This window comes from Salmo trutta, chromosome 28, assembly GCF_901001165.1.
Source record: "Salmo trutta chromosome 28, fSalTru1.1, whole genome shotgun sequence".
Lineage (NCBI taxonomy): Eukaryota > Metazoa > Chordata > Actinopteri > Salmoniformes > Salmonidae > Salmo > Salmo trutta.
In genome coordinates, this window is record NC_042984.1 from 30,575,121 (window position 1) to 30,602,931 (window position 27,811).

The window sequence follows — 27,811 nt, forward strand, 5'->3', positions numbered from 1 at the left end:
CACAACTGGCTGTGATTGGGAGTCCCATAGGACAGCGCACAATTGGCCCAGCGTAGTCCGGGTTTGGCCGGTGTATGCCTTCATTGTAAATAAGAATTGGTTCTTAACTGACTTTCCTAGTTAAATAAAGATTAAATAAAAATGTGGAGTCTTTTATTCAGACATGTAGTTAGCTAGCTAGCTAAACAATGAACCATAATCCAAACTCATAATGTTACTACCTTGCATGAATATGCAGGTAGCTAACCAACCAGGTTCAATGTTAGCTAGCTAGCTAACATTAGGCTATAGCTAGCAATCAAATGGCTTTGAGATAAGTAATATTACTACAGATCAAGTAATATTACTACAGATCATACACGTAACGTTGGTTAGTGAGCCAGCCAGCTAATGTTAGCTAGCTAGCTAACAGTACACTTTAACTTGAGATGAAAGCGACTTTCTAACAAAATTAGAAACATATAATATCTGAAAATGTAGCTAGCTAGACACTCTTACCCATATACATGGATGGACACTTCTCCCGCTCTGTCACAGATGCAATGGTTACCCTTAGTTTGAAGATGTAATCCAGAGACGGGTGTTTTATAACAGCCTTCTGTGTGTTCTCTTTTTGATCCCTCTGCATAATTGCAATCAAACGGCAAAATCTCCTTAGCTATCATACTCTAATTCCACCGGGCATTCCACTGATTTCAAAACTCGGTCCTCCAGAAAGTGGAGAACAACACTTTTGCAGTTCTACTACATGATATGTTAAAAAAAAGCTGCGTTAGAAAGGATTACCTACACATTCTGACCAGCTTATGTTATCGACCGAAGCATGCTACATGGCAGACCAATCCGAACTCATCTCTCGGCATGTCCAGCCCATCCATTTTTTTCAGCCAATCATGGCTAGCGGGAAGGTTCCTGACTTTTTCCATGGCTAAACCAACTAGGCTCGCAATTTAACAATTTTATTCGTATTTACAGATGGCATACACGTTTGTTATTAAGGCATATGAAAGTTCACATGTTCAAGAAGGCATTTCTGCCAAAAATTGCATTTTGATCCAAAAAATCTTTTACTTTCAAATGCCTCTCCTGTGAAGTAGTGACGTGCGACTTACACCTAGTTTCCTGAAATGAGCCCCATTTACATAAGTATTCAGACCCTTTACTCAATACTTTGTTGAAGCACCTTTGGCATCGATTACAACCTCAAGTCGTCTTGGGTATGACGCCTCAAGCTTGGCACACCTGTATTTGGTGAGTTTCTCCCATTCTTCTCTGCAGATTCTCTCAAGCTCTGTCAGATTGGATGGGGAGTGTCGCTGCACAACTATTTTCAGGTCTCTCCAGAGATGTTCGATAGGGTTCAGAGAATTGTCCCGAAGCCACTCTTGTATTGTCTTGGCTGTGTGTTTAGGGTCGGTGTCCTGTTGGAAGGTGAATCTTTGCCACAGTCTGAGGTCCTGAGCGCTCTGGAGCAGGTTTTCATCAAGGATCTCTCTGTACCTGGCTCCGTTCATCTTTCCCTCAATCCTGACTAGTCTCCCAGTCCCTGCCACTGAAAAACATCCCCACAGCATGATGCTGTCACCACCATGCTTCACCGTATGGATGGTGCCAGGTTTCTTCCAGACGTGACGCTTGGCATTCAGGCCAAGGAGTTCAATCTTGGTTTCATCAGACCAGAGAATTTTGTTTCTCATGGCCCAAGAGTACTTTTGGTGCTTTTTAGCAAACTCCAAGTGGGCTGTCATGTGCCTTTTACTGAGGAGTGGCTTTCGTCAGGCCACTCTACCATAAAGGCCTGATTGGTGGAGTGCTACAGAGATGGTTGTCTTTCTGGAAGCTTCCCCCATCTCCACAGAGGAATTCTGTAGCTCTGTCAGAATGAAAATTGGGTTCTTGATGACCTCCCTGACCAAGGCCCTTCTCCCCCGATTGCTCAGTTTGGCCGGGCGGCCAGCTCTAGGCAGTTCCAAAGTCTTTCTATTTAAGAATGGAGGCCACTGTGTTCTTGGGGACCTTCAATGCTGCAATAATGTTTTAATACCCTTCCCCAGATCTGTGCCTCGACACAATCCTGTCTTGGAGCTCTACGGACACTTCCTTTGTGTTTGCTCTGACATGCACTGTCAACTTTGCGACCTTATATAGACAGGTGTGTGCCTTTCCAAATCATGTCCAATTCATTGAATTTACCACAGGTGGACTCCAATCAAATTGTAGAAACATCTCAAGGAGGATCAATGGAAACAGGATGCACCTGAGCTCAATTTCGAGTCTCATAGCAAAGGGTCTGAATACTTATGTAAATATGGCATTTTTGTTTTCACGTTGTCATTATGGGTTATTGTGTGTAGCTTGATGAGATTTTTTTTTAAATACATTTTAGAATGAGTCTGTAACGTAGTGAAATGAGTCAAGGGGTGTGAATACTTTCCGAATGCATTGTATGTAATGTACACAATAAGTATGCATTTATACTATGATCCTCCTGTTCTATGGAATGCCACTGCCCTCATAGATCATGTCAACTAAAATATTTTATTTGGTTCTTCAATGATAGATGGAACAGAAGGTTTACTTTGATTCTATACAGGTAAAGACCAACAAAATCCAACTCATCACATGGAATGTGCACAGGCTCCATTGTGGGAAAAAAACATGGTTCTCGAACACTTAAAGAGATTGTCAGCAGCTGTGGTTTTCTTGCAAGCGTTACATTTTAAAAAAGGATACATTTAATATTTAAAGAGAATCTGGGTTGTAGAGGCCTATGTTGTCACCTACTGTAGTAACAGCAGTGTTGGCATCCTGATAAGTGTGAATACACAATTTAGCAATATCCCAGCACATGGACCAGGAAGGGTGTTTTCTACTGTTGAATTTTACCTCACACATTGATTTGATTGTATGTCCTATCAGGGGCAAATCTGGAGTCTTTAGATATAATTCAAGCTATATTAGATCGAATCCAGATAGGAACTATTATTTTGGTAGGTGACCAAAGGCATGCATTAGAAAAGATTGACAGACGTAGTAATAAAAAACAGGCACATTTAGGGAGCCTCCAAAGAGACTGAAAATGTTAATCTCTACAAATAATTTACAGGACACCTGGAGATTACTCCCAATTACAAAATAATATACGTTTTTCTCTTAAATTAAGAAAAGCTATTCAAAAATTGACTACATTTCCAAAAATGCGCTCAACAAAGTACTGGATTGAAAAAAATCATGATATAGTGCTATTGGATCGTACTCTAGTATCAGCTTAATTATACCAATAGAATTTGGACAATAAACAGAACACATCTGGACCCGAAATGTATTAAATACATAAACTAAAAACCTTTATTACAAATGTAAGCTTGGAGGACAGAGAAAAGCCAACCCCCAATATAATCTGGGATGCGTTTAAGGCATACATTAGTGACAGATCATCTCATACCCGGCAAAAGCTAAATCTGATTTAGAAATAATAATTTAAGAAAAACAAATCACTATCTTAGAAAAAGGCCATAAAAAAATCTTACAAGGTAAGGAAGAAGATCCAATTCCTCCTTAAGTTCAAACATTTTAACGGCTGTCAGAATGATCGGACCAACGCGCAGCATGGTTGTAGTTCCACATCTTTTTATTTATAGTGAAACGTTGCAATACACCAAATACTAGAAAATACAAAAAACAACAAACCGTGAAGCAGAGAGGAAAACACACTACTCAAAATTAACAACCCACAAACCCAAAAGGAAAAACCGCCTACGGGCTGCGGACCGCCACTGAAGACTCCGGGCTGCGGACCGCCGCTGAAGACTCCGGGCTGCGAACCGCCGTTGGAGGCTCCGGGCCGCGGACCGCCGCAGGAGGCTCCGGGCCGGGGTGCGTCGCCGGAGGCTCCGGACTGGGGAGCGAACCGCCGGAGGCTCCGGACCGGGGAGCGAACCGCCGGAGGCTCCGGACCGGGGAGCGAACCGCCGGAGGCTCCGGACCGGGGAGCGTCGCCGGAGGCTCCGGACCGGGGAGCGTCGCCGGAGGCTCCGGACCGGGGAGCGTCGCAGGAGGCTCCGGACGGAAGAGCGTCGCCGGAGGCTCCGGACGGAAAAGCGTCGCCGGAGGCTCCGGACTGGGAGGCGTCATCATAGGTTCCAGACTAATGACTGTTGCTGCTGGCTCCGCGCCAAGGATCATCACTGGAGGCTTCTTACCATGGATTATCTCTACAGGCTTCATGCCATGGTTTATCCCTACAGGCTCTGGACCATTTATAATCCCTCCAGGCTTTTTGCCAAGGATTATTTCTTCAGGTTCCGGGCCATGGATTACCTCTTCAGGCTTCGTGCCATGGAATATCACTACAGGCTCCGGGCCATGGATCATCACTAGAGACTTAGTGCCATGGATCATTGCTACAGGCGTCGGACCATCGATTATCACTGGAGGCTTTGTACGTGGAGCAGGAACCGGTCTCACCGGACTGGGGAGACGCACTGAGGACCGAGTGCTCAAAGCATGCACCGGCTGTACTGGGTTATGGATGCGCACTTGAGGGAGAGTGCGAAGAACAGGCACAGGACGTACTGGATTCTGGAGGCGCACTGGAGGGAGAGCGCGAGGAGCAGGCACAGGACGTACTGTGCTATGGAGGCGCACTGGAGAGAGAGTGCGAGGAGCAGGCACAGGACGTACTGTGCTATGGAGGCGCACTGGAGAGAGAGTGCGAGAGGCAGGCACATGCTCACCACAAAAAGCACAGGGAGCACAAGGCCTCACCCCTGGCCCAGCCAAACTACCCGTGTGCCCCCAAAAAATGTTTTGGGGGCTGCCTCTCGTTCTTCCCAGGTAGGCTCCGATATCGCTCGATTACCTGTCCCCAAGTCCAGTTTCTCCTGTCCTTCCACTCCTTATGAGACCAGGTGTCCATTTCTGCCTGGGCACGCCGCTTGATCCAATCATGGTGGGTAGTTCTGTAACGTGGGTCGTATAAAGGGGACCAAGGCACAGCATGTAAAGTGCTCATATTTCCTTTTAATGATAACACTTAAACAAAATAACAAAAACAACAACCAACAGTTCCGTCAGGTACATAGACAAAACAGAAAACAACTACCCACAAAACCCAGGAAGGAAAAACCTCCTACTTAAATATGATCTCCAATCAGAGGCAACGAGGACCAGCTGCCTCCAATTGGAGATCAACCCCAAAAAACAACAGAAATAGAAAACCTAGAACACAAAACGTAGAAATAGAAAACAAGAAAACCAACCAAACACCCCCTGTCATGCCCTGACCTACTCTACTATAGAAAATTACATCTTACTAGGGTCAGGACGTGACAGGAATGCGATCTTTTACTTTTGAAGAGAGCCCAAAATTACAACGTACTCAAATAAAGCCTATTATTTAATGGCAAATAAACCTGGTAAATATCTCACAGCCCTCACAAACAAGTGCATGCTAAAACCAGTTATAATATATTTCTTATTATTTAAAAAACACTTTTTACCCCTTTCTCACTGCAATTTCGTGATATCCAATTGGTAGTTACAGTCTTGTCCCGTCGCTGCAACTCCCGTATGGATTCGGGTGAGGCGAAGATCAAGAGCCACGTGTCCTCCGAAACACAACCCTGCCAAGCCGCCCTGCTTCTTGACACACTGCTCGCTTAACCCAGAAGCCAGCCGCACCAATGTGTTGGAGGAAACACCATACAACTGGTGACCGAAGTCAGTGTGCATGCAACCGGCCCGCCACGAGCAGTGTGCATGCACCCAGCCCGCCACGAGGAGTCACTAGAGTGCGATGGGACAAGGACATCCTGGCTGGCCAAACCCTCCCCTAACCCGGACCCACTGCTGTCCCTTCGATGTGGATAGGGCGGTGCTCCCTCTGCTGGAGTCCACGATCATCTCCTTTGTTTTGCTGATGTTGAGTGAGAGGTTGTTTTCCTGACACCACACTCCGAGTGCCTTCACCTTTTCACTGTAGGGTGTCTCGTTGTTGTTGGTAATCAAGACCACTATGTTGTGTCGTCTGCAAACTTGATGATTGAGTTGGAGGTGTGCATGGCGTGGCTGAACAGGGAGTACAGGAGAGGACTGAGCACGCACCCTTGTGGGGCCCCAGTGTTGAGGGTCAGCGAAGTGGAGATGTTTCCTACCTTCACCACTTGGGGGAGGCCCGTCAGAAAGTCCAGGACCCAATTGCACAGGGCGGAGTTGAGACCCAGGGCCTCCAGCTTGATGACGAGCTTAGAGGGTACTATGGTGTTGAATGCTGAGCTGTAGTCAATGAACAGCATTCTTACATAGGTATTCCTTTTGTCCAGATGGGATAGGGCAGTGTGCAGTGTGCTGGCGATTGCATCGTCTTTGGACCTGTTGGGGCGGTATACAAACTGAAGTGGGTCTAGGGTGGCAGGTAAGGTGGAGGTGATATGATCCTTGACTAGTCTCTCAAAGCACTTCATGATGACAGAAGTGAGTGCTACGGGGTGATAGTCATTTAGTTTAGTTATCTTTGCCTTCTTGGGTACAGGAACAATGGTAGCCATCTTGAAGCATGTGGGGACAACAGACTGGGATAGGGAGTGATTGAATATGTCTGTAAACACACTAGCCAGCTGGTCTGCGCATGCTTTGAGGATGCGGCTTGGGATGCCGTCTGGGCCAGCAGCCTTGCGAGGGTTAAAACGTTAAAATGTTTTACTCACATCAGCCATGGAGAAGGGGTGGGGGGCGCAGTCCTTGTTAGCGGGCCACGATGGTGGCACTGTATTATCCTCAAAGTGGGCAAAGAAGTTGTTTAGTTTGTCTGGAAGTGTGACGTCGGTGTCCGTGATGTGGCTGGATTTCTTTTTGTAGTCCGTGATTTCCTGTTGACCCTGCCACATACGTCTCATGTCTGAGCCGTTGAATTGCGACTCCACCTTGTCCCTGTACTGGTATTTCGCTTATTTGATTTCCTTGTGGAGGGAATAGCTACACTGTTTACATTCAGACATATTCCCAGACCTCTTTCCATGGTTAAATGCGGTGGTTCGCACTTTCAGTTGTGCACGAATGCTGCCATGGTTTGGGAAGGTTTTAATAGTCACAGTGGGTACAACATCTCCAATGCAGTTCTTTATAAACACACTCACCGAGTCAGTGTATAGGTCGATATTGTTCTCTGAGGCAGACCTTGTGCTGGAGACAATAAAAGGCCACTCTAAAATGTGCAATTTTGTCACACAACACAATGACACAAGTTTTGAGGGAGTGTGCAATTGGCATGCTGACTGCAGGAATGTCCACCAGAGCTGTTGCCAGATAATTTCTCTATCATAAGCCTCCTCCAACGTTGTTTTTGAGAATTTGCGTTTGGCAGTACGTCCAACCAGCCTCACAACCGCAGACCACATGTAACCACGCCAGCCCAGGACCTACCTCCACATCTGGCTTCTTCACCTGCGGGATCGTCTGAGACCAGCCACCTGGACAGCTGATGAAACTGAGGAGTATTTCTGTCTGTAATAAAGCCCTTTTGTGGGGAAAAACTCATTCTGGTTGACTAGGCCTGGCTCCCCAGTGGGTGGGACTGGCTCCCAAGTGGGTGGGCCTACAGTATACCCTCCCAGGCCCACTGATCACTGCATCATGTGAAATCCATAGATTAGGGCCTAATTTATTTATTTTAATTGACTGATTTTCTTATATGAACTGTAACTCAGTAAAAACTTTGAAATTGTTGCATGTTGCGTTTATATATATGAATCAGAAATAAAACAACTGTTGGACAGCTTACCAGACTTAATACAAATTAATCACGGGGTTTATTAAAAATAGACACAAACAAATACAAGAACATGTTCAGTTTAATACAATACGCAAAAAAAAAGATATAGATTTATCTGCTGTTGATCCCGAAAAGGCTTTCGACCGTCTTGAATGGCCTTTTCCTAAAGAAATATATAAACTATAGGAACCAAGACTTAAAAATAACTGATATTGGCACAAGATCTAGGGAATGTTGGGACATACAATATCTAATGAGATTACAGTTACAAGAATCGATGCTTAATCCAGTATAAATTAATATATAGTATTTATTATATAAGAGACAAAATTCCCAAATTCTACAGCACTACGGCGGTAGAATTTGTGTGTAAAACTAATAATGATTTAATATTCCATGCCTTCTGGGAATGTTATGAAGTCCAAAAGTTACAAGTGTAGTTCAAAAGTTGGCTGTCAGAAGTATTACAATGTAAATGTACTTTTAATCTGTCTGTCGGTATATTTCAAGACATGGCATATGAGCAGTAAGATACCCAATGGGTTGGACAATACTTTCCCTGTCAATCATCTTAAAGGTATACTTAACTGGAAATCAACCAGTCCTCTGTCGTTAATGCAATGGAAAGGTCAAATTCCTTACTATCTAAAAAAAAAAATTCATTTGTGAGCTACGGAGAGAAATAAAATGGTGCAGTTTGAGGCCATGTGGTGGACAGGAATACGGCCGCTGGAGATAGAGGTGTGTGCTAGTGGGTCTGGGCAGGTGTGATGTAGTGATGTTTGTATGATGTGGTCACTTGTATGTTTTGTTTTGTATTGTTTATAAAATATCAAATAAAGTCTTACAACAAAATAAAGAAACACTGGCAGCCACAACAACACAAAACCAACCAAACGATCAGTTCAGATTCAGATTCACGTTTCAGACACGTCAATCATGGCTTGGTATATTAATACATTAGAAATAGTCCGGGTCCCTCGAGTCATCAGTGACGTTTCCTGTAAACCGTGACGTGGGACACAATCCTGTTCGCCTGCCATGAACGGAGCGGTCTATTGGCTCAAGCAATAGCTCTATTGAAACAGAAGGAGCTAGGCTATCGTCCTGTGCTAACGGTTTGACCGTATCTATTTCCTACCCAAAGCAATAGTCTCATATCTAAACATAATTGTATATGAACTATAATTTTGCTATAAATGCAATATTTCAGGTATTATGTCTGACTGAGAACAAAGTGATGATTACCCTTTTGATATATTAGAATCATAGTTATCAATACAGCACTCTTACATCGTTCTCAGACAAACAATGTCCCGTGTAGACTTCAATAAAAGTCTGCCGTCTTGACTCATAATGTACTGTTTAGTACTTGACCACTTTTAAGCTTTTTCAAATAAATGCATTTTCTGGGTCAAGCCCGTGCGTAAAATTTTATTGACATGTTTGATAGTGCACATGAAGTGAAAAAAGCCTTATTGATGTCCACCCTAATGTGAGGCAGCTTGATGTACAAGTACACCCCTTGGGCAGGATGCTAGCCTATCGCAGGGCCTGGTATGCATAGTGCTATCTGATAAAGGGCGGCAGGTAGCCTGGCGGTTATAGTGTTGGGCCAGTAATTAAAAGGTTGCTTGTTCCAATCCCCGAGCCGACAAAGTATAAAATCTGTTGATGTGCCCTAGCAAGGCACATAACCCTAATTGCTTCTGTAAGTCACTCTGGATAAGATGTTAAATTACTCAAATTATATTAAGAATGAGCAGTACTGTTCCTGTTGATACAGACTAAGTATAGCATGTCACATTATTATGATTCATAGGAATACTGCCGATTTAGAGCGTTGAGCACAACAAAAGCATGGTATGAATGAAGGTTATATAATTACTTTACTTATGACGCAAGCCATTCACAGCCATTAATTTGCCTGTCTGACAGTGCGAAGCACTGACACTGTCCATTTACATGTGCCCTTTATGATCCAACAGAGACATGAGGAATGGAAGCTACTCAATATCTGCTTACGTTACTACCCCTGACACAATGGGTCTGCACTGGGCCAACAAATTCAAGAGAGAGTTTACAGTGCTCGTTTAAACTTTAAGTACTGTATACTGTATGCCTTGAGCCTTGGATAGGCCTTGAATCTTTGACAGAAGTCCTCTCCACCCACCACGCCCTACCCTTATCCTCATCACAGTCATCTTTCAGAATTACAGTATTCAGCCATGTCAAGAGATGCTACAGTAACAGGATCCAACAAACCCTAATCTTTGGTCCCATACTCATTCTATATCCATAAGAAGAGGAACATTTTTTTCCTGGATCTAGTTTTAGCTAACATACTTTAGCATCGTTTCCTGTATCTCTACCGAATGAAACAGATAAATGTGACCAAGTAATGTTTACTGGAAAACACAGAATACTATCTGCAGTATGGGCCCTCAAAACACCTGTGACCTTTCAAATCAGAGAGCCTGTGACTTCCATTTAACATGACTGAAAGTAGGAAGAGCCAGTAGATAGATTTCTTTTTACCCCTACACTCCAAAGGTTGTGTCCAAAATCTGGCTTGACTACTACTTCCTTAAACTGCATACTGTTTAGAACGTACAGTTTAGTAAAAATGCCTCATCTAATGCGCAATTGCGTTGATTCCCGCCATTCATTCATTTTGGTACAGTGCGTCTCCTCAGCTGATTATTAGATGTTGTCAGACACACATGGGTCTCTGAAGATTATTATCTTCCTCAAGTGTGCAGCGAATTCTGATAGATTAAAAGACAAAATGAGTATGACATCTTGGCATTTAAAAGATAAAAATAAATCTACATTTCTCATAAAACAATTTTTTCGCATACCCAAAATGCCTACTATTTAGAATGCAAGTATTCGGACATGGCCTAAGTCTGTTTGTTTTCTTGGCACTGGTCCCTAGGAGTTTGGGGTTTCCCTTTGCCCTGTTCTGCCCTCCTGCTTTTAGACAGATGACTGGAAATTAGGTGGTTGGTCTGTCTGCCAGGAAAATTGGTGTAAAAGCTCCCCCTTCTGAAAACCTGAGAGGACTTAGTGTGCGTAATGAACAGGGTCAGAAACGGCAGGGCAGAACATGCTTTGGGAAAACATGAACTGTTTGATTGCATGGCCCTAACGAGGCTAAGCTGGGACAGGCAATTAGAGGAGACAAAACCCTAACGAGCTGCAGCCAGTCTGAGCCACTTTCAATGACAGCTTTCAATGATTAGAGCTTTCTAATTATATATTTTTGCTGTGAACTTGTACTTTATGCGAGAGAAAAATAGGCTATATAAGGATTTTAACAATTTGCTCGCATGCTCTGTTGCATGCTTTGAGAATGCCATGTTATTAGCACTCCGTAGCTTTAGCAGACCTTTGAACTTCAGATCATACACTGTATCACTCGTTAAGCATTCCCCATTTGTTCAGTGGAACTGACAGGATTAAGGGAAGGATCATGAATCTGAGGACACCCGTCTAGACTATAAAACACCTCTAAATCATACTGTGTGTCTCTGTCTGTCCCCAAGATCAACACAGTATGTTCCAGCCACAGCAGCTCCTAGCCTCCAGTAAAAGATGAAAGGCCAAAACAGCTTTATTTTGGTGGTATGTTAACTGTTTAATGCAATGTCATGAACACTACCTTTCAGAAACTTCCTCTGTGGGCGTCCAATTGTCATTTGTGGGTATACAGTTGAGTTAGATTGTATTGTCAATGCTGGGCGATTATTGTAGCTTTTCATGCGCACACACACACATTTTTTGTTTGTATAGCAGTCTGTGGAATGTGCGAGTCCATTGAACATCTGGCAGGCTGGCTCTGGGTTTGCCCTTGGGTTTAACCCCGGTGCTGTCTCTGACTTTGTCCCAGGGAGAGCTGTCTGCTCTGGGCTCAAGGCCAGTCTCACACACAAAACAAAGAATACCTGCCCAGAAACCTCAGCACCATGAAAACACTCCTCCCGGGAATGCCCAGGCATTCCATTCAATTCTCTCGCTCTCATATATATATATATATATATATATATATATATATATATATATGCAGGTACAGATGGGGAGAGGATATTGGTTATTTAGAAGTAGATGAAAGTGTCTTGATGTGTACTGGCATGTTTCTTTCCTCTCCATTCTCATTAAGTTCAATGAAAAATTATTTCAGGTTATTGGCTCTGTGGCATTATGCATACAGGGACCCAGCAGGACTAATCAAACACACTTTGGCTCTGTTTGGAAATACAAAGTGGGGAAATTGCATGATTACCAACAGCAGTATTGGCTGTTGCTCTGATGATGACTGGTCCTGGGTAGCCATATTCTGTCCCTTTGTGTCAGCCCTCCTGCTCCTGATCCAAACTCAAACGCTGCTGACCGCGTTTCTCTTTAATTAACAGATGTTTTTTGTAAGACTCTTTTCGTAATTTCTGTAGCAAATAATTTCACAGTTCTTTACCCTTTTGTTCTCCATCCATTCCCTTATTGTGGGTGTTGTGTGAACCATTCTTAGTTTGGCTGCTTTGACCACCCTTTTATGACCAGGCCAATTTGGATTTTCTGTGCCCACAGACCTGAATAAAAGCTTCATGATAAGAAAAGATTAATTATGAATTCCCTTAATCCTCACTCTATACTATAATGTAATTATGATATGAATACCAGTAAACCATATATCTATAGCATTTCGCTACACTCTCATTAACATCTGCTAACCATGTGTATGTGATAATTTTTTGGGGGATTTGATTTGATTTATAGTTCAGCAGTGTTCTATAAACATGTGTGTTCGTAACAGCCAGGTACATTGCATTTGACAATGTCTTGACTAATTAAAAAAAAATGTTCTTTTCCCAATTGACTCATTAAATAATCAAATGTGTCTATTGAAGTCTTGAAGACTAGTCTATTGAAGATCCTAATGAAATGTGTGATTATTCAGTTCTCAGTAAGTGGGGGGTCTGACTTTTTAGGTAAAAAAAGGTTGTGGAAAGTAAGGTGATCTGAAGGTTGGGTGTTCGATCGGCAGGTTGGGAGTTGGATCCTCAGTCGAGTCATACCAAAGACTCGAACATATCCCTCTCTGCTTGGCACTCAGCATGGATTAGGAGATGGATTAGGGTTAAAGCCCTGTGACAGACTAGCATCCTGTCTAGGGTCCTATCCAGGGGGTGTACTTGTACACCAAGCTGTCTCTCGCTACAGAAACAGGGGGTCCTCCTGCCCTATGGGTCACTATGACTTGGGCTCTATTCAATCCATAAACAGAAGTTCAGGGTTACAGCGTGATTGAAATTTAAGGCAATGTTCCGGCGTTAGCAGACAATGCTTCACGGTAAACGCTGCATATGTTGGCTCAATCGGAAATTACCTTTACATTTCTAGTGTGCAATCTGTAACACTTCAACCATACAGATTGGAGGGTATACAGATTGCTTACTGTGACTCACTGTGACCATAAGTTGATGTGACCCAATTTCAACATCTAGTTTTGATTTGCATTTGGTTGAGTTGTCAACTAACGTGAATTCAACAGAAAATGTCACCATGTAATTGGATTTAGGTTAAAAGTTGAGAGAAAACAAAACAAAATTCCCTCAGGTTGATGAATTTTTGCAAATCCAAGTCAGTTTTTCACGTTGATTCAACGTCATCACATTGAATTTTTTGTTGTTGAAATCAAACCAAACTTTATTTGCCACATGCGCCGAATACAAGTGTAGACTTTACCGTGAAATGCTTACTTACAAGCCCTTAACCAACAGTGCATTTTGAGGAATTGTTCAGCAGTCTAATGGCTTGGGGGTAGAAGCTGTTGAGGAGACTTTTGATCCTAGACTTGGCGCTCCGGTATTGCATGGCGTGCGGTAGCAGAGAAAACAGTCTATAACTTGGGTGACTGGAGTCTACAATTGTGTGGGCTTTCCTCTGACACCGCCTATTATATAGGTCCTGTATGGCAGGAAGCTTGGCCCCAGTGATGATCTTACACATTGTTTACCTAGCTAGGTTCATTGTTTACCTAGCTGGCTAGCTACATGTCTTAACAAAAGACTCCGCTATGCAAGTAACCATTTCGGGTGCGTTCGTAAATTCAGTTTGAGTATGCCAGGGCGCAGAATAACTGATGAATTTACGAATGCACAACACCTGTTGAATATGTTCAGTGTCAGTAAAAGTCGGGAAAAAAAGGCTAATGAAATTGTTGCCAGCAGATATGATTAGGCTGTTTTCATGTTATCCAGAGGTAAACAAGTCATCGGCCAGAGCATCAAGTGTGCGCATTAAATGCTCCGAGAGTGAAATGAGATGGGTGGGGCTAAAGCTTAAGAGCAATACTGAATGGGTGTAGACAAAGAAGAGCTCTTTACTAGGTACCAAAACATTCAAAGGCCATTTTCTCAAAAGTGAGTTTACAAGTTTATCAACTTTCAAAATATAATTAATTTCCCATTGTTCCTCAAATGCAGCGTATGATATAGAATTTTATAGCTCTGAGTCTCTACTTTTATCCAATGTAAAAAACATAATTTCATAAGACCGATTTGAGGCGGTCAGTCACATTTGTGGTTACTTTTGATAATGGTGTTTTCCCGATAATGGCACATTTGCGCTTATAGACTACTGCCATGTGCACATTGCTGCGCTTATAATGTGAAGAAATAGCCTAATAGTTGATCAACATTTAAAGCTAAATGTTCTGATCTGTTGCGTCAGCCCCATAGTGAAAAAAAGTTTTTTTGATGCTAGCGGTTTAATTAATTTGGGATCTGTCGCATCCCACAACTGTCCCAGACCATGATTGGAATACTTATTTCTCACACAGAATAGGTAAACTTTTATACTATGGAGGATAGTAGATTGACATAGGCTAGTGCTTTTGCTGTTCTTTAGGCCTCCTCATCTTGTTGGCTGGTGAATAGTTCGGAATTGGATAAGGACGCACGCAGTTGCCTCCCCGATGTGTCTGTCTTCACTTGTAGCCTGTGAGAAAGACCCGATCACATGACAGAGAGCCATGTGAGTGAGAGGTGCTTCGGAGCACGCAGCACTCAGGGCCAAGGGCCACAAAAGGCATGGATTTTTTTGGGGTGCATTAGGGCCACCCAAAAGGGATGCCGCCGTGAAATTTGAGGCATTATCAAGTGCTTGTCAAATGTTGAATGAGAGACTGAAGTGTGTACAGCCTGCTCAAAAAAACTAAGCAGATCACATGCCTTTCATGCAAGTTTTTTCAAATCATCATTAGTGTCCCATCATGCAGTTTTACAATGTATTAAAATCAAAACATATAGCCCAACGTTTGTAGAACAACTAAAGTTACATTAACAACTCTAAATGAAGCATATAAGAGTACCTATTTCTTTGTTAACCGCTATTTTTGTGATTACCTGGACCTACCATTTGGTTTTGAAGTACTGAAACCAAACCATATGATCTGAATAAAAAGCATTTCAATAAACAACATGAAAAGGTGACTGTTAGAAGCGCTCATCATTTCAAATAGGCTACATGTTGTATATTAAAACAGTATATAAACACTAAATAGATCAGAAGAAGGAACAAAAATATATTATTTAGGCTATATTATTAATATTTCAAGGCTATAGCCTACAAAGAAATACATTGTGAAGCATTTGTGAGTGCAACACACTAGGCTGGCAGGAACATTAAGCACTCAGCATTTAAACAACATTTAGTTGTATTAAATTATTAGAGTCTATAAATCGCGCAAATAGGTTGTGACTTAGAATGTCATTTTTTTTAAATGAAAAATCCCATATTAGACTCAATTAAATAAAAATTCCTTTGAATTAACTTTTGGAAAGAGGAGTTTGGCCAGAGTCTGTGGCTTCAGGCTCATGCGATGGTGCCTGGAAAGCAGGCCAGCAGCAGAGAATACCCTCTCCGCGCTTGCAGAGCCACTGGAGATGCTTATAACACCCTTCAGGCCACTCTTGCCAGGATGGGCAGGGATGCAGAGTTTTTTTTTCTATAGGTAGGCCTAAAGGTTTTTAGGCAAAATAACCCTATAGAAACGGAAAGCTCCTTGAAAGAGGTAATATGTCAGGCCTATTGTCACGGCTGACATAGAGAGGGGACCAAGGCGCAGCGTGTTGCGTGCTCATAATTATATTTTAATGAAAACGAACACTTATACAAAAGAAACAAAACGACAGTCAACAGTTCTGTCAGGTTACGTGAACGAAACAGAAAACAACTACCCACAAAACACAATAGAAAAAAACCCCAACTTAAATATGATCTCCAATTAGAGACAATGCGAACCAGCTGCCTCTAATTGGAGATCATCCCAAAAACCTCCAACATAGAAATAGAATAATAGAACTAAACATAGAAAAAATATATAGAATGCCCACCCATATCACACCCTGACCTAACTAAACAGAGACAGTACCCCCCCCCCGAAGGTGCGGACTCCCGGTCGCAAACCTGAACCTATAGGGGAGGGTCCGGGTGGGCATCTGCACTTGGCGGTGGCTCTGGTTCGGGGCGTAGCACCCCCACCGCCCGCTGATCCCCCCGCTTCTGTGTGTCCGGAGGAACCAGACCGTGGATCATCGCCGGAAGCTTTGGACCGCCAACCGCCGCTGAAGACTCTAGGCTAAAGGCCGCCGCTGAAGACTCTGGGCTGCAGACTGCCGCTGAAGGCTCTGGGCTGCAGACTGCCGCTGAAGGCTCTGGGCTGCAGACCGCCGTTGACGACTCTGGGCTGCAGACCGTCGCTGGAGGCTCCGGACTGGGGAGCGTCGCTGGAGGCTCCAGACTGGGGAGCGTCGCCGGAGGCTCCGGGCTGAGGAGCGTCGCCGGAGGCTCCGGACTGGGGAGCGTCGCCGGAGGCTCCGGACTGGGGAGCGTCGCCGGAGGCTCCGGACTGGGAAGCGTCATTATAGGTTCCGTACTAGGGACCGTTGCTGCAAGCTCCATGCCATGGATCATCACTGGAGGCTTCGTACCATGGCTCATCTCTACAGGCTCCGGGCCATGGATCATTCCTACAGGGTTCTTGCCATGGATTATCTCTACAGGCTCCGGTCCATGGATTACCTCTGGAGGCTTCGTGCCATGGAACATCCCTACAGGCTCCGGGCCATGGATCATCACTACAGGCTTCGTGCCATGGATCATCTCTACAGGCTTCGGACCATAGATTATCACTGGAGGCTTTTCTCGTGGAGCTGGAACAGGTCTCACCGGGCTGGAGAGACGCACTGAGAACCGGGTGTGCAGAGCAGGCACTGGACTATGGAGGCGCACTGGAGGGAGAGTGCGAGGGAGCAGCCACCGGACGTACTGGGCTATGGAGGCGCACTGGATGGAGAGTGCGAGGAGCAGGCACAGGACGTACTGGGCTATGGAGGCGCACTGGAGGGAGAGTGCGAGGAGCAGGCACAGGACGTACTGGGCTATGGAGGCGCACTGGAGGGAGTGTGCGAGAGGAAGGTACATGCTCACCACAATAAGCACGGGGAGTTGGCTCAGGTCTCACCCCTGGCCCAGCCAAACTACCCATGTGCCCCCCCCAACAAAAATTTGGGGGCTGCCTCTCGTTCTTCCGTTGTTGTTGCGCTCTTGCTGCCTCCACCCGCTCCCCTGGAAGGCGCTCTTCTCCTGCCCCTAAATCCTCCAAAGCCCTAGATATACTCCTCCTTATCTCCTCAAATGTCCATAGGTCCATATCACGCTGCTTGGTCCCTTGGTGGTGGGTAGTTCTGTCACGGCTGTCATAGAGAGGGGGACCAAGGCGCAGCGTGTTGCGTGCTCATAATTATATTTTAATGAAAATGAACACTTATACAAAAGAAACAAAACGACAGTCAACAGTTCTGTCAGGTTACGTGAACGAAACAGAAAACAACTACCCACAAAACACAATAGAAAAAAACAACTTAAATATGCGAACCAGCTGCCTCTAATTGGAGATCATCCCAAAAACCTCCAACATAGAAATAGAATAATAGAACTAAACATAGAAACAAAAAACATAGAATGCCCACCCATATCACACCCTGACCTAACTAAACAGAGAAAAAACAGCTCTCTTAGGTCAGAGTGTGACACCTATTGGGCCAAAATCAATGATAACCTATTGTATAGATAATAGAACGAAAATTAACAAAACTTTTAAGAGATCTGATTGTTTGCTTATAAAATACTTGTGTCAAATGGCACACTTAGTTGGCTACCCATCTCGTTCCTTTCTGTTAGCACGTACATGTAGTATAGCATCACGCTTTCAGGAATACGCGTCTAGATTCCACAACGATTCTTTAGTTGTGGACACTACATCACTGCACTCCCTCTCTTGCTCTTGGTCCACCTCATCTTTGTAAGTCACCTTGATTTTGGACCTGTGTGTTTTTGGACCTTATTTATTGAAATATTTAGCGAACTCCATGACGGTAGCTAAAGCAAGGGGTTACAGCAGCACACAAGTATCCTACAAATACATGCTGGGCTGGGCATGCCCTGAACTTATAAAGTGAAGTGAGCACTACTGGAGCGAAATTGGAGAGGGCGAGAAGGCCGACGCTCCAGCCTTTGGGAAACTCGCTCCGCACTCAAGTCAAATTGGGCATGCTCCGCTCACATACTTTGCTCACGATCTCTGTCTCTTCCTGGTGGATGGACAGAGCAAGGGAATCAACTGGACAGCTCTCTGAGCCATAACACTGTACATAGATGAGCCAAGAAAACTGTCATTTGCTATTCTGTTAGATTTTCTTATTTTAATCTGAAACTAAATCACCAGGATAGATTGAATATTTATTCAAGGATTTAGCAGGCTATAACACACACGCCAAAAAAGCAATAACTCTTACTGTTTGCACTATGGAAGATCAATTCATTAATTTACTGTAGTTTGTGATTATTTGGTACTACCGTATTGTTAATCTTATGGCCAGCATATGCCTTAGTGTGCTAAAACACTCTTGGGTCCCTGGGTCACGTAGGCACACTAAGCTGAGCAGTTCTCTGAATGGTGTAACTCATGCTATTGACATAGCTTTTAGTCTGGAGCTGAAATGAGATTCAATTCACCTGGTGTCTAGAAGCTCTCTGGGTGATGGAGAGCAAATTACAAATGATGAATGTTTTTGATACCTATGCCCTGGGTATGGGACTCCAAAAAATGTAATACCTTTGTAATAAAGAAATAAACTCTTAACCCGAAGGTTCAATCCATATTATAATTTACATCACGTTGCGTCCTCTCCTAGGAGGGCACATTGCACAGCAGTTCACTGATCATCCATTGTTGAAGTAAATCTAGAGTCAGAGATGACCATACATCAGGTTGCACAACCCTTCCAAATATCCTCCCCCTCACACATGAGCATGCCAACCTCACCACAATGGCATATTTTGCTTTGGCTAGATTGGAAAAGACACCCAAATAAACTTGTTGGCACCGCCAAACTGGCATGAACAAAACAAAACCACAGGCATCACCAACATGAGACCCAAACTACTCTCAGTTTAAACTCAGTTTATTGTGTTTATTCTCAATTGCTTTGGTTGAAAACAATGTTTGCCTGTCAGCCAAGTTTGTGCTGAATTCCAGCCTCAGAGATGGAACAGTGGAAACAGGAGTCTGGGTACTGCCTTCCCTGCGGTGTTGTTAACTTCTTTCATGTGTTATTGTATCTGAGTTTGAGGCCAGAAGCCTACAGTACAGACACACAGGAGAAAATATGCTTTGGTCTGAATAATTACAAAACAAAAGTTGATTAGGTTGCATTGAGAAAGTTCATCTACTTTTTACACAAGGCTTGGACTAGTTCCTGTTGGCTATATTGTAGGTTTTCAAATTCTCAAACCATGAGCAATTATCTTCTTCTTTCTGAGCCTGAGTGTTGGGCGAGGGGGGGGGGGTGTAGGAGGGAAGGAGTGGGGATGGAGGAGTCATCCAACCACCAGCTAGCCAGCAACTAAGTGGACCAGACGGGCCAGGAACCAGTGTCCAGACCCCAGCACAGGCTCTCTTTCCAAGGGGAGTGGTGCCAGGAGCACATGCCAGCAGGCCAGAGAGCCAAACAGGCGTTAGTGTCCATCCTCCCAACTCTCTCTGTGAGAGTGTTTCTGTGCAACATGTCAATATCACACAAGCATTGGCCAACCCTAATGCTAGGTTCTGAATGGCAGATGGATTGGCATGGTAGTGGGAATGACAGGACATGTTTGTGTGTCACTTTCCCACAAAATACAAGACAAACACACCCAACTAATATAGGACTTCCAATCAAAGGCAACACCAAACAGCTGCCTTCAATTGGAAGTCCACCCCAATTAACACAACATAGAAACACACTCACTAGACTACACATAGAAATACATAAACATAGACCATCAACCAAAAACCCGGAAATACTAAATCAAACACCCTTTAAACAAACACACCACCCTGAACCACATAAAACAAATACCCTCTGCCACGTCCTGACCAAACTACAGCTCGGGACAGTCTGGGCAGTCTGGCAGCTCGGGACAGTCTGGGCAGTCTGGCAGCTCGGGACAGTCTGGGCAGTCTGGCAGCTCGGGACAGTCTGGGCAGTCTGGCAGCTCGGGACAGTCTGGGCAGTCTGGCAGCTCGGGACAGTCTGGGCAGTCTGGCCGCTCGGGACAGTCTGGGCAGTCTGGCCGCTCGGGACAGTTCAGGGCAGTCTGGCCGCTCCGGCAGTTCAGGGCAGTCTGGCCGCTCCGGCAGTTCAGGGCAGTCTGGCCGCTCCGGCAGTTCAGGGCAGTCTGGCGACTGTTGACTGGCGGGCAGCTCTGGCGACTGTTGACTGGCGGGCAGCTCTGACGACTGTTGACTGGCGGGCAGCTCTGACGACTGTTGACTGGCGGGCAGCTCTGACGACTGTTGACTGGCGGGCAGCTCTGACGACTGTTGACTGGCGGGCAGCTCTGGTGATGGTTGACTGGCGGGCAGCTCTGACGACTGTTGACTGGCGGGCAGCTCTGACGACTGTTGACTGGCGGGCAGCTCTGACGACTGTTGACTGGCGGGCAGCTCTGACGACTGTTGACTGGCGGGCAGCTCTGGCGACTGTTGACTGGCTGGCAGCTCTGGTGACTGTTGACTGGCGAGGCTGGGTTTACGCACTTGAAGCCTGGTGCGTGGTGCTGGTACTGGGCGTACCAGATTGTGAACACACACCTCCATGCTAGTGCGGGGAGCTGGCCTGGGGCTCCATTCTTGCCCCGCAAAACTCCCCTTGTGCCCCCCCAAAAAAATTCTTGGGGCGGCCTCTCGAGTTTCATAAACTCCTCCATCGCCCTGGAAACGCTCCTCCTTAGCTCTGCCCACGTCCATCCTTCCTCCTCGTTCCTCTGCTGCTTGGTCCTGGTGAGGTGGGAGATTCTGTCATGGTTGTCGTTGGTTAAGGAGGACCAAAACGCAGCAGGTATGTGCAGGCTCATCTTGATGTTTATTTAACTTCCAAAATGAATACCAAAATAACAAAACAAGAAAATGAACGAACAACCAACAGTCTTGCAAGGCACAAGGCTAAACACAGAACAATCTCCCACAAAATACAAGACAAACACACCCAACTAATATAGGACTTCCAATCAAAGGCAACACCAAACAGCTGCCTTCAATTGGAAGTCCACCCCAATTAACACAACATAGAAACACACTCACTAGACTACACATAGAAATACATAAACATAGACCATCAACCAAAAACCCGGAAATACTAAATCAAACACCCTTTAAACAAACACACCACCCTGAACCACATAAAACAAATACCCTCTGCCACGTCCTGACCAAACTACAATACTAATTAACCCTTATACTGGCCAGGACGTGACACATATACATATATATATACACATACACACACACACATACACACACACACACACACACACACACACACACACACATAAATATATATATATATATATATATATATATTATACATACATATATATACATATATACACATATATATATCTATATATATACATATATTTACACACACACATATATATATATATATATATATATATATATATATATATATACATACATATGCAAACATTTCGAAAAACCAGTTTTTTATTTTTCATTAAGGGATATTGTGTGTAGATTGGTGTGGGAAAATAATTTAATCAATTTTAGAATAAGCCTGTAACGTAACAACATTTGTTAAGTGTCTGAATACTTTCCGAATGCACTGTAGATGATGCCTGTATGATGTTTGACTGATTGTTGTTAGTGTCTCAAAACTCAATTTGAGTGATCCACAATGTGTTCTTTAAAAAATATGTATTTTGTACTATGCATCATTGTGGAGTAAAATGTAAATACATTTTTCTAACTCTTCTTTAATGCACTAACTGTTGTCATTCTGGATAAAAGCGTCTGCTAAATGACCAAATTTTAAATGTTCAAATTAAACACTTGCAAAGGTTGCTGGGTATTATTCTAATGAGCTACGCCCCCCCCCAAAATAATAATAAGTTGAAGTCATCTAAACTTGACATTTTGTTTGTCAATAGAGCTGTTCTGTTGTTTTAGAGGATATGAGTTTTTGGTTGTGTATTTCTAAGTTGAGTAAACACGTTGATATTCATTGATTCAACTTAGTTACCCAAGTCTAGACAATTAAACAAGTTTAAGTCATCTTAACTTGACATTTGTGAACCCTTTGAAGACACTAGGCATATGTCGTGGGTCACTACTTCACAGGAGAGCCATTTGAACTTAAATGTTTTTTTTAATCAAAATGTCTATTTGAGTTGGTCAGTATGTCTAGGTAATCCTGTCTAACGCAGCTTTAAAAAAAAATGTATAGTGTAGTAAAACTGCATAAGTGTTGCTTTCCACTTTCTAGAGGACCGAGTTTTTGAAATCAGTGGAATTTGAGTATGATGATAGCTAAGGAGATGGAGAAAACACCTGTCTCTGGATTACATCTCAAACTAAGGGCAACCATGGTATCCGACAGGAGACACATCCATCTATGAATGATGTGTATGGGTAAAATAGTCTAGCTAGCTACATTTACAGATATTACACATTACTAATTTTGAAAGAAAATGGTTTAATTTCAAGTTAGTGTACTGTTAGCTAGCTAGCTAATGTTAGCTCGCTAGATAACGTTTCGCGTAGGATCTTATTATTCGTATCTCAGAGCCATTTGCTTGGCTAACTACAGCTTATTGTTAGCTAGCTAACATTGAACCTGGTTGGTTAGCTACCTGCAGATTCATGCAAGGTAGTATCATCATGATTTGGGATTATGGTTCATTGTTTACCTAGCTAGCTAACGTTAGCTTTCAAGCTCGCTAGCTAACGTTATGTGTATGATCTTATTGTATCTCAGAGCCATTTGCTTGGCTAGCTATAGCCTAATGTTAGCTAGCTAACATTGAACCTGGTTGGTTAGCTACCTGCAGATTCATGCACGGTAGTAACGTCATGAGTTGGGATTATGGTTCATTGTTTACCTAGCTAGCTAGCTAGCTACATGTCTTAACAAAAGACTCCACTATGCAAGTAACCATTTCGGGTGTGTTTGTAAATTCAGTCTGGCCAGCTACTCCAATTTCAGAGCACTCTTGTCTGAGTGTGCCAGAGTGCAGAATAACTGATGAATTTACGAACGCTCAGCACCTGTTTAATATGCCTGGTGTCAGTAAACGTGGGCAAAAAAGTATAATGAAATTGTTGCCAGCAGCACAGTTAGTCACCAACACTCTGGATAACATGAAAACAGCCTAAACAGCGCTGCTAGGGTGAGTAAAATGGTCAGAGTGGGGTGTTTTCTCATTTGTGTCTGGAAGTAGCTAGCAAGCTAGCCAGCCAATGTTATCCAGTTAGCTTGGGTGTTTGACTGCCATTGTTTGACTGCCACTCTCTAGTTCTTCCTAGGTTTCTGCCTTTCTAGGGAGTTTATCCTAGCTACCGTGCTTCTACATCTGCATTGCTTGATGTTTGGGGTTTTAGGCTGGGTTTCTGTATAGCACTTTGTGACATTGGCTGATGTAAAAAGGGCTTCATAAATACATTTCATTGATTGTGAGGTCAAACCGTTCGGATCAGCCCTTCTCATCGACCAGAGCGTCCAGTGTGCGCTCTGAACGCTCAGAGAGCGAAACGCTCTGAATTTACAAACGGACAATCTGACAGCACAGTTGTAGTCACCAACGCTCTGGATAATATAACAGCCTAACCAGCTCTGCTAGGGCGAGTAATGTTCAGTGAGATGTTCTCTCGTTTGTGTTTGGAAGTAGCTAGCAAGTTAGCTTGGGTGCTTGACTGCTGTTAGTACAGAATGCTCGAATCAACCCTTAAAGAGATGGGTGGGGTTAAAGCTTAAGAGGGTGTGAACGATGCTGAATGGGTGTAGATAAAGAACGGCTCTCCAGTAGTAGTACCAAAATATTCAAAGGCCATTTTCTCAAAAGTGAGTTCACAGGTTTATCAACTTTCAAAGCAGAATCACTTTCCCATTGTTCCTCAACTGTAGTGTATGATATACCATTTTGTAGCTCTGAGTCTCTACTTTTATCCAATGTAAAAAACACTTTCAATTTTTAGTCAACAAAATGTATGTTGCTGCACTTTCTTTGACTTCATGGTTGTGTATTTCTAAGTTGAGTAAACACATTGTTTTTGTCAACTTAACATTTTCCTAATTTTGTTGACTTGGCTTGATTAAACGAGTCATTTTGACTGAATCTCAATAACTTTGATACAGTGCACAGGCAGCCCAATTTCACTAATTGGTCTTTTGAGCTATCAGATCTTTTGCCAATAATTGGGCAAAAGATCAGAATTGGGCTGCCTAAACGCAGCAAGACACTTTTGGACTCAAGTCAAGCCTTGGCTGAGTTTGTGAGGTGTTACCTGGAAGGCACAGAAAGCTGTGCCACGGTTCTGTCATCAGTCATGAGTGCTAAAGTTTGGTTTGTTTCCCAGTGGTGTCACAGCAGGCTGAGGTGGTTGGAATGAGAAAGACCACAATCCCAAGTGTTTCACACAGCATGGACTCTCCAGAAATACAACCAGAGAGTTCCCTGCACAGAGGGACACCACTCATGTTAATCCCGGAGTTCCCCTATTATTCTGTGGTGCTCTATGCCAAAAACTAAGTAATACTGCACACGCCCACATACACGCACACAAACACACACAAACACTGACACACAAACGTGCACGCACACCCTCCACACAAACACGTACGCACTGACAAACACAAACGGACACACACACTCTACCCACATCAACGTAGAGTGCTACGTTTCCTCCACACCCAAAAACATCTGTGGGCAGCCAGTGGAGCATCTATCTGACTCTCTTTCTCTCTCTGTAGTGATCAAACTGGTGGATGAAGTGTTATAGGGCCCTGCACTACCAAACAGCAGGAAACTAAACTGAAAGGTAAACAGACTTATTAGTTCAGTTGCTTCTGAAATGGGAGTCACTAATACATCTCTGGCACATGCACACACAACTAGTGTAGTAGTGGTGACCCCCCTTTTATCACCATGCCTTAGGTTGATAAACTGCCTCCCGTGTCCTGATGCTTGACAATGTCAGTATTTATGACCAACAAAATAAAATAAGCGAAGACATTTGTGGCTGCCCTCCAGGTATCCTAGGCTACACATGGTTTGTTGCGGAGGAGAGTGTGTTCCTGCAGCGTGTGTAATGACATCCCTATGCGTAGGAGGAGGAGAAGAAGTGAAATTACATGATGTAAGAAATGGTCATGTTGTCTGTAGGGAAAAGGGAAGTGGAAAGAAAAAACTGACAGCTCTGGCAATGCAATTCTTATGATTTTGGAGATTATGGTAAGTTCAGTGGAAGCGCAAAATTCATACAATTTATGGTGCCGTTCCATCAAGCCCCTAGCTCAACCTTGCTATACCATACATTCTGAAGAAATATGTTGCGCAACAGCAGCACCCTTAGAAGACAGGATTTCCTGTATTTGCTTGCTGTTCTCTCAGTTTTTGTATATGACAATGATATGTGAGGATGGAAGTGGAGGGTGTGGGGACATTGCAATGAGGGACAAGATAAGATTATATGTACTTTATAGTCCATTAATGTACAGAGATTGGAAAGATATCTTTATGCACAACCCAACATCCCGAGACACACACATATGCCAAGTGGTGGGAAGCAATCACAGTGCAGCAATTACAGGTGGTTAAGTGCCTAGTTCAGCTGCACAACAGCAGGCGATAGTATTTAGGATAATGCCAGCAACCCTCTGCAATAAATCTTCTGAGCTAGGATTCTAACCAGCAACCCTCCAGTTGCTGGCCTGGTTTTTAATCACTAGGCTACTTGATGCCACAATATCACCAGTCACACACTTCCACAAACAACTGCGGCAGCCCATCACCATGACAACCAGACCACTTCCATCCAAGGACCCCTCAACAGTATTACATATTGCATCTCCAAAATATACCACCAGGTTGTCTCTCATGAGTGGGGAAATTAATTCAAATGTTCTGATTATTGGGTATTCATCTATGTTTCTGTATCTCTCTCATCCTACTCTCCTGCACCATTTCTCTCCTCCTCTCTCTGTGTGTGTGTGTGTGCTGTACAGTGACTAAACTGGTGCGTAAAATACCACTACTCCAGTGGAGGCTGCTGAGGGAAGGATGGCTCATTATAATGGCTGGAACGGCGTGAATGGAATGGCATCAAACACATGGTTTCCATGTGTTTGATGTATTTTATACCTTTCCACTCATTCTACTCCGGCCATTACCACAAGCCTGTCCTCCCCAATTAAGGTACCACCAACCTCCTGTGCACTACACAACTGATTGTTGGCTCAGTTGGTAGAGCATGGTGTTTGCAATGCCAAGGTTGTGGGTTCGATTCCCCCGGGGGGCCAGTATGAAAAAAAGAGAATGTATGAAATGTATGCATTCACTACTGTAAGTCGCTCTGGATAAGAGCTTCTGCTAAAATGTAAATAAGGAGGAGTTTCAAACCCACCTGAATCACTATCTTCAATAAGACAGGTGACACGATTGTGGTGCATATCTTCTCCCTTTGGGGCCCATGGTACTTCTGGCCCATGGTGAAGAGCATCGGAGAGGCCAGGAGGAACGAAGCCACCCACATCCCGCTAATCAGCTTCTTGGTGCGGCTGCGCGACATGATGCTCTTTGCCTTGAAAGGGTGGCAAATTGCCATATAACGCTCCACGCTGAGGCTGGCAATGTTGAATGCTGTGGCATAAGAGCAAGCATCCCGAATGAAATAGTAACCTTTACAAACGACTCCTCCGAACGCCCAAGGGTGATGGACCCAGATGAAGTTATAGAGTTCGACGGGCATACTAAGGACAAGTATGAGCAGGTCAGAGACGGCGAGACTCGCTAGGTGGTAGTGGACAGTGCTTTGGAGATTTTGTAGTGACTTCTTGGTCAGCAGGGTGTACAGCGTGACGGAGTTTCCTAAGCAACCGACCGCAAAGAGCGCGATATAGATCACAGTGACCAGGACTTTCGAGTAGATGTTAGTGTTCACGTCCAATGAGTCCTCCTCATCGAACCCCGATCCGTTGTCAAACAGAGAGTAGTTCACCAGACGCAGAGAGTAGTTGTTTCCCTGAGTCAGAAGTTTCTGCGCCAACGCGCGTAAATCTAGAAAGTCGCGCCCTGTCAGTGTAAAATTAACCTCCATATTGTGTAATGTAAATAATTGACTCTTAGAATCACTTGTTAAAGACTGCAAAATATATAAATCCTGTTGAGAAAACACATGTAGCGTTAGTGAGGGAAGTGAGTTTGCGCGTAAAAGCAGCAAAGGGAGAGTACCGATTTGAGCCCAAGAGGCAAGTTGTGATGATTTTATATCTGGCACAGGAGGAGGCGTGCTTTGACTCGAAACCTTGTACGATGACGCAGTGGCATTCAGTAAATTGTGTTTTTTTGTTGATATATGCATTGATATTTCACCTTGAATACCTAAAGTAGACTTAATCATTATAAACGGAATCTTGCCAT

At 43.9% G+C, this 27,811-nt stretch overlaps 1 protein-coding gene across 1 annotated transcript in view; it reads right to left on the reverse strand.

Annotated features, from left to right (window-relative positions):
• Nucleotides 1-27,607, reverse strand: part of ntsr1 (neurotensin receptor 1 (high affinity)) — a 50,139-nt gene extending 22,532 nt beyond the window's left edge. Inside the window, exon 1 of the mRNA XM_029719592.1 lies at nt 26,796-27,607. Coding sequence (XP_029575452.1) covers nt 26,796-27,488 — 693 coding nt within the window. The 5' untranslated portion in view covers nt 27,489-27,607. The remainder of the gene's footprint in view (nt 1-26,795) is intronic.
• Nucleotides 27,608-27,811: the final 204 nt, after the last annotated feature.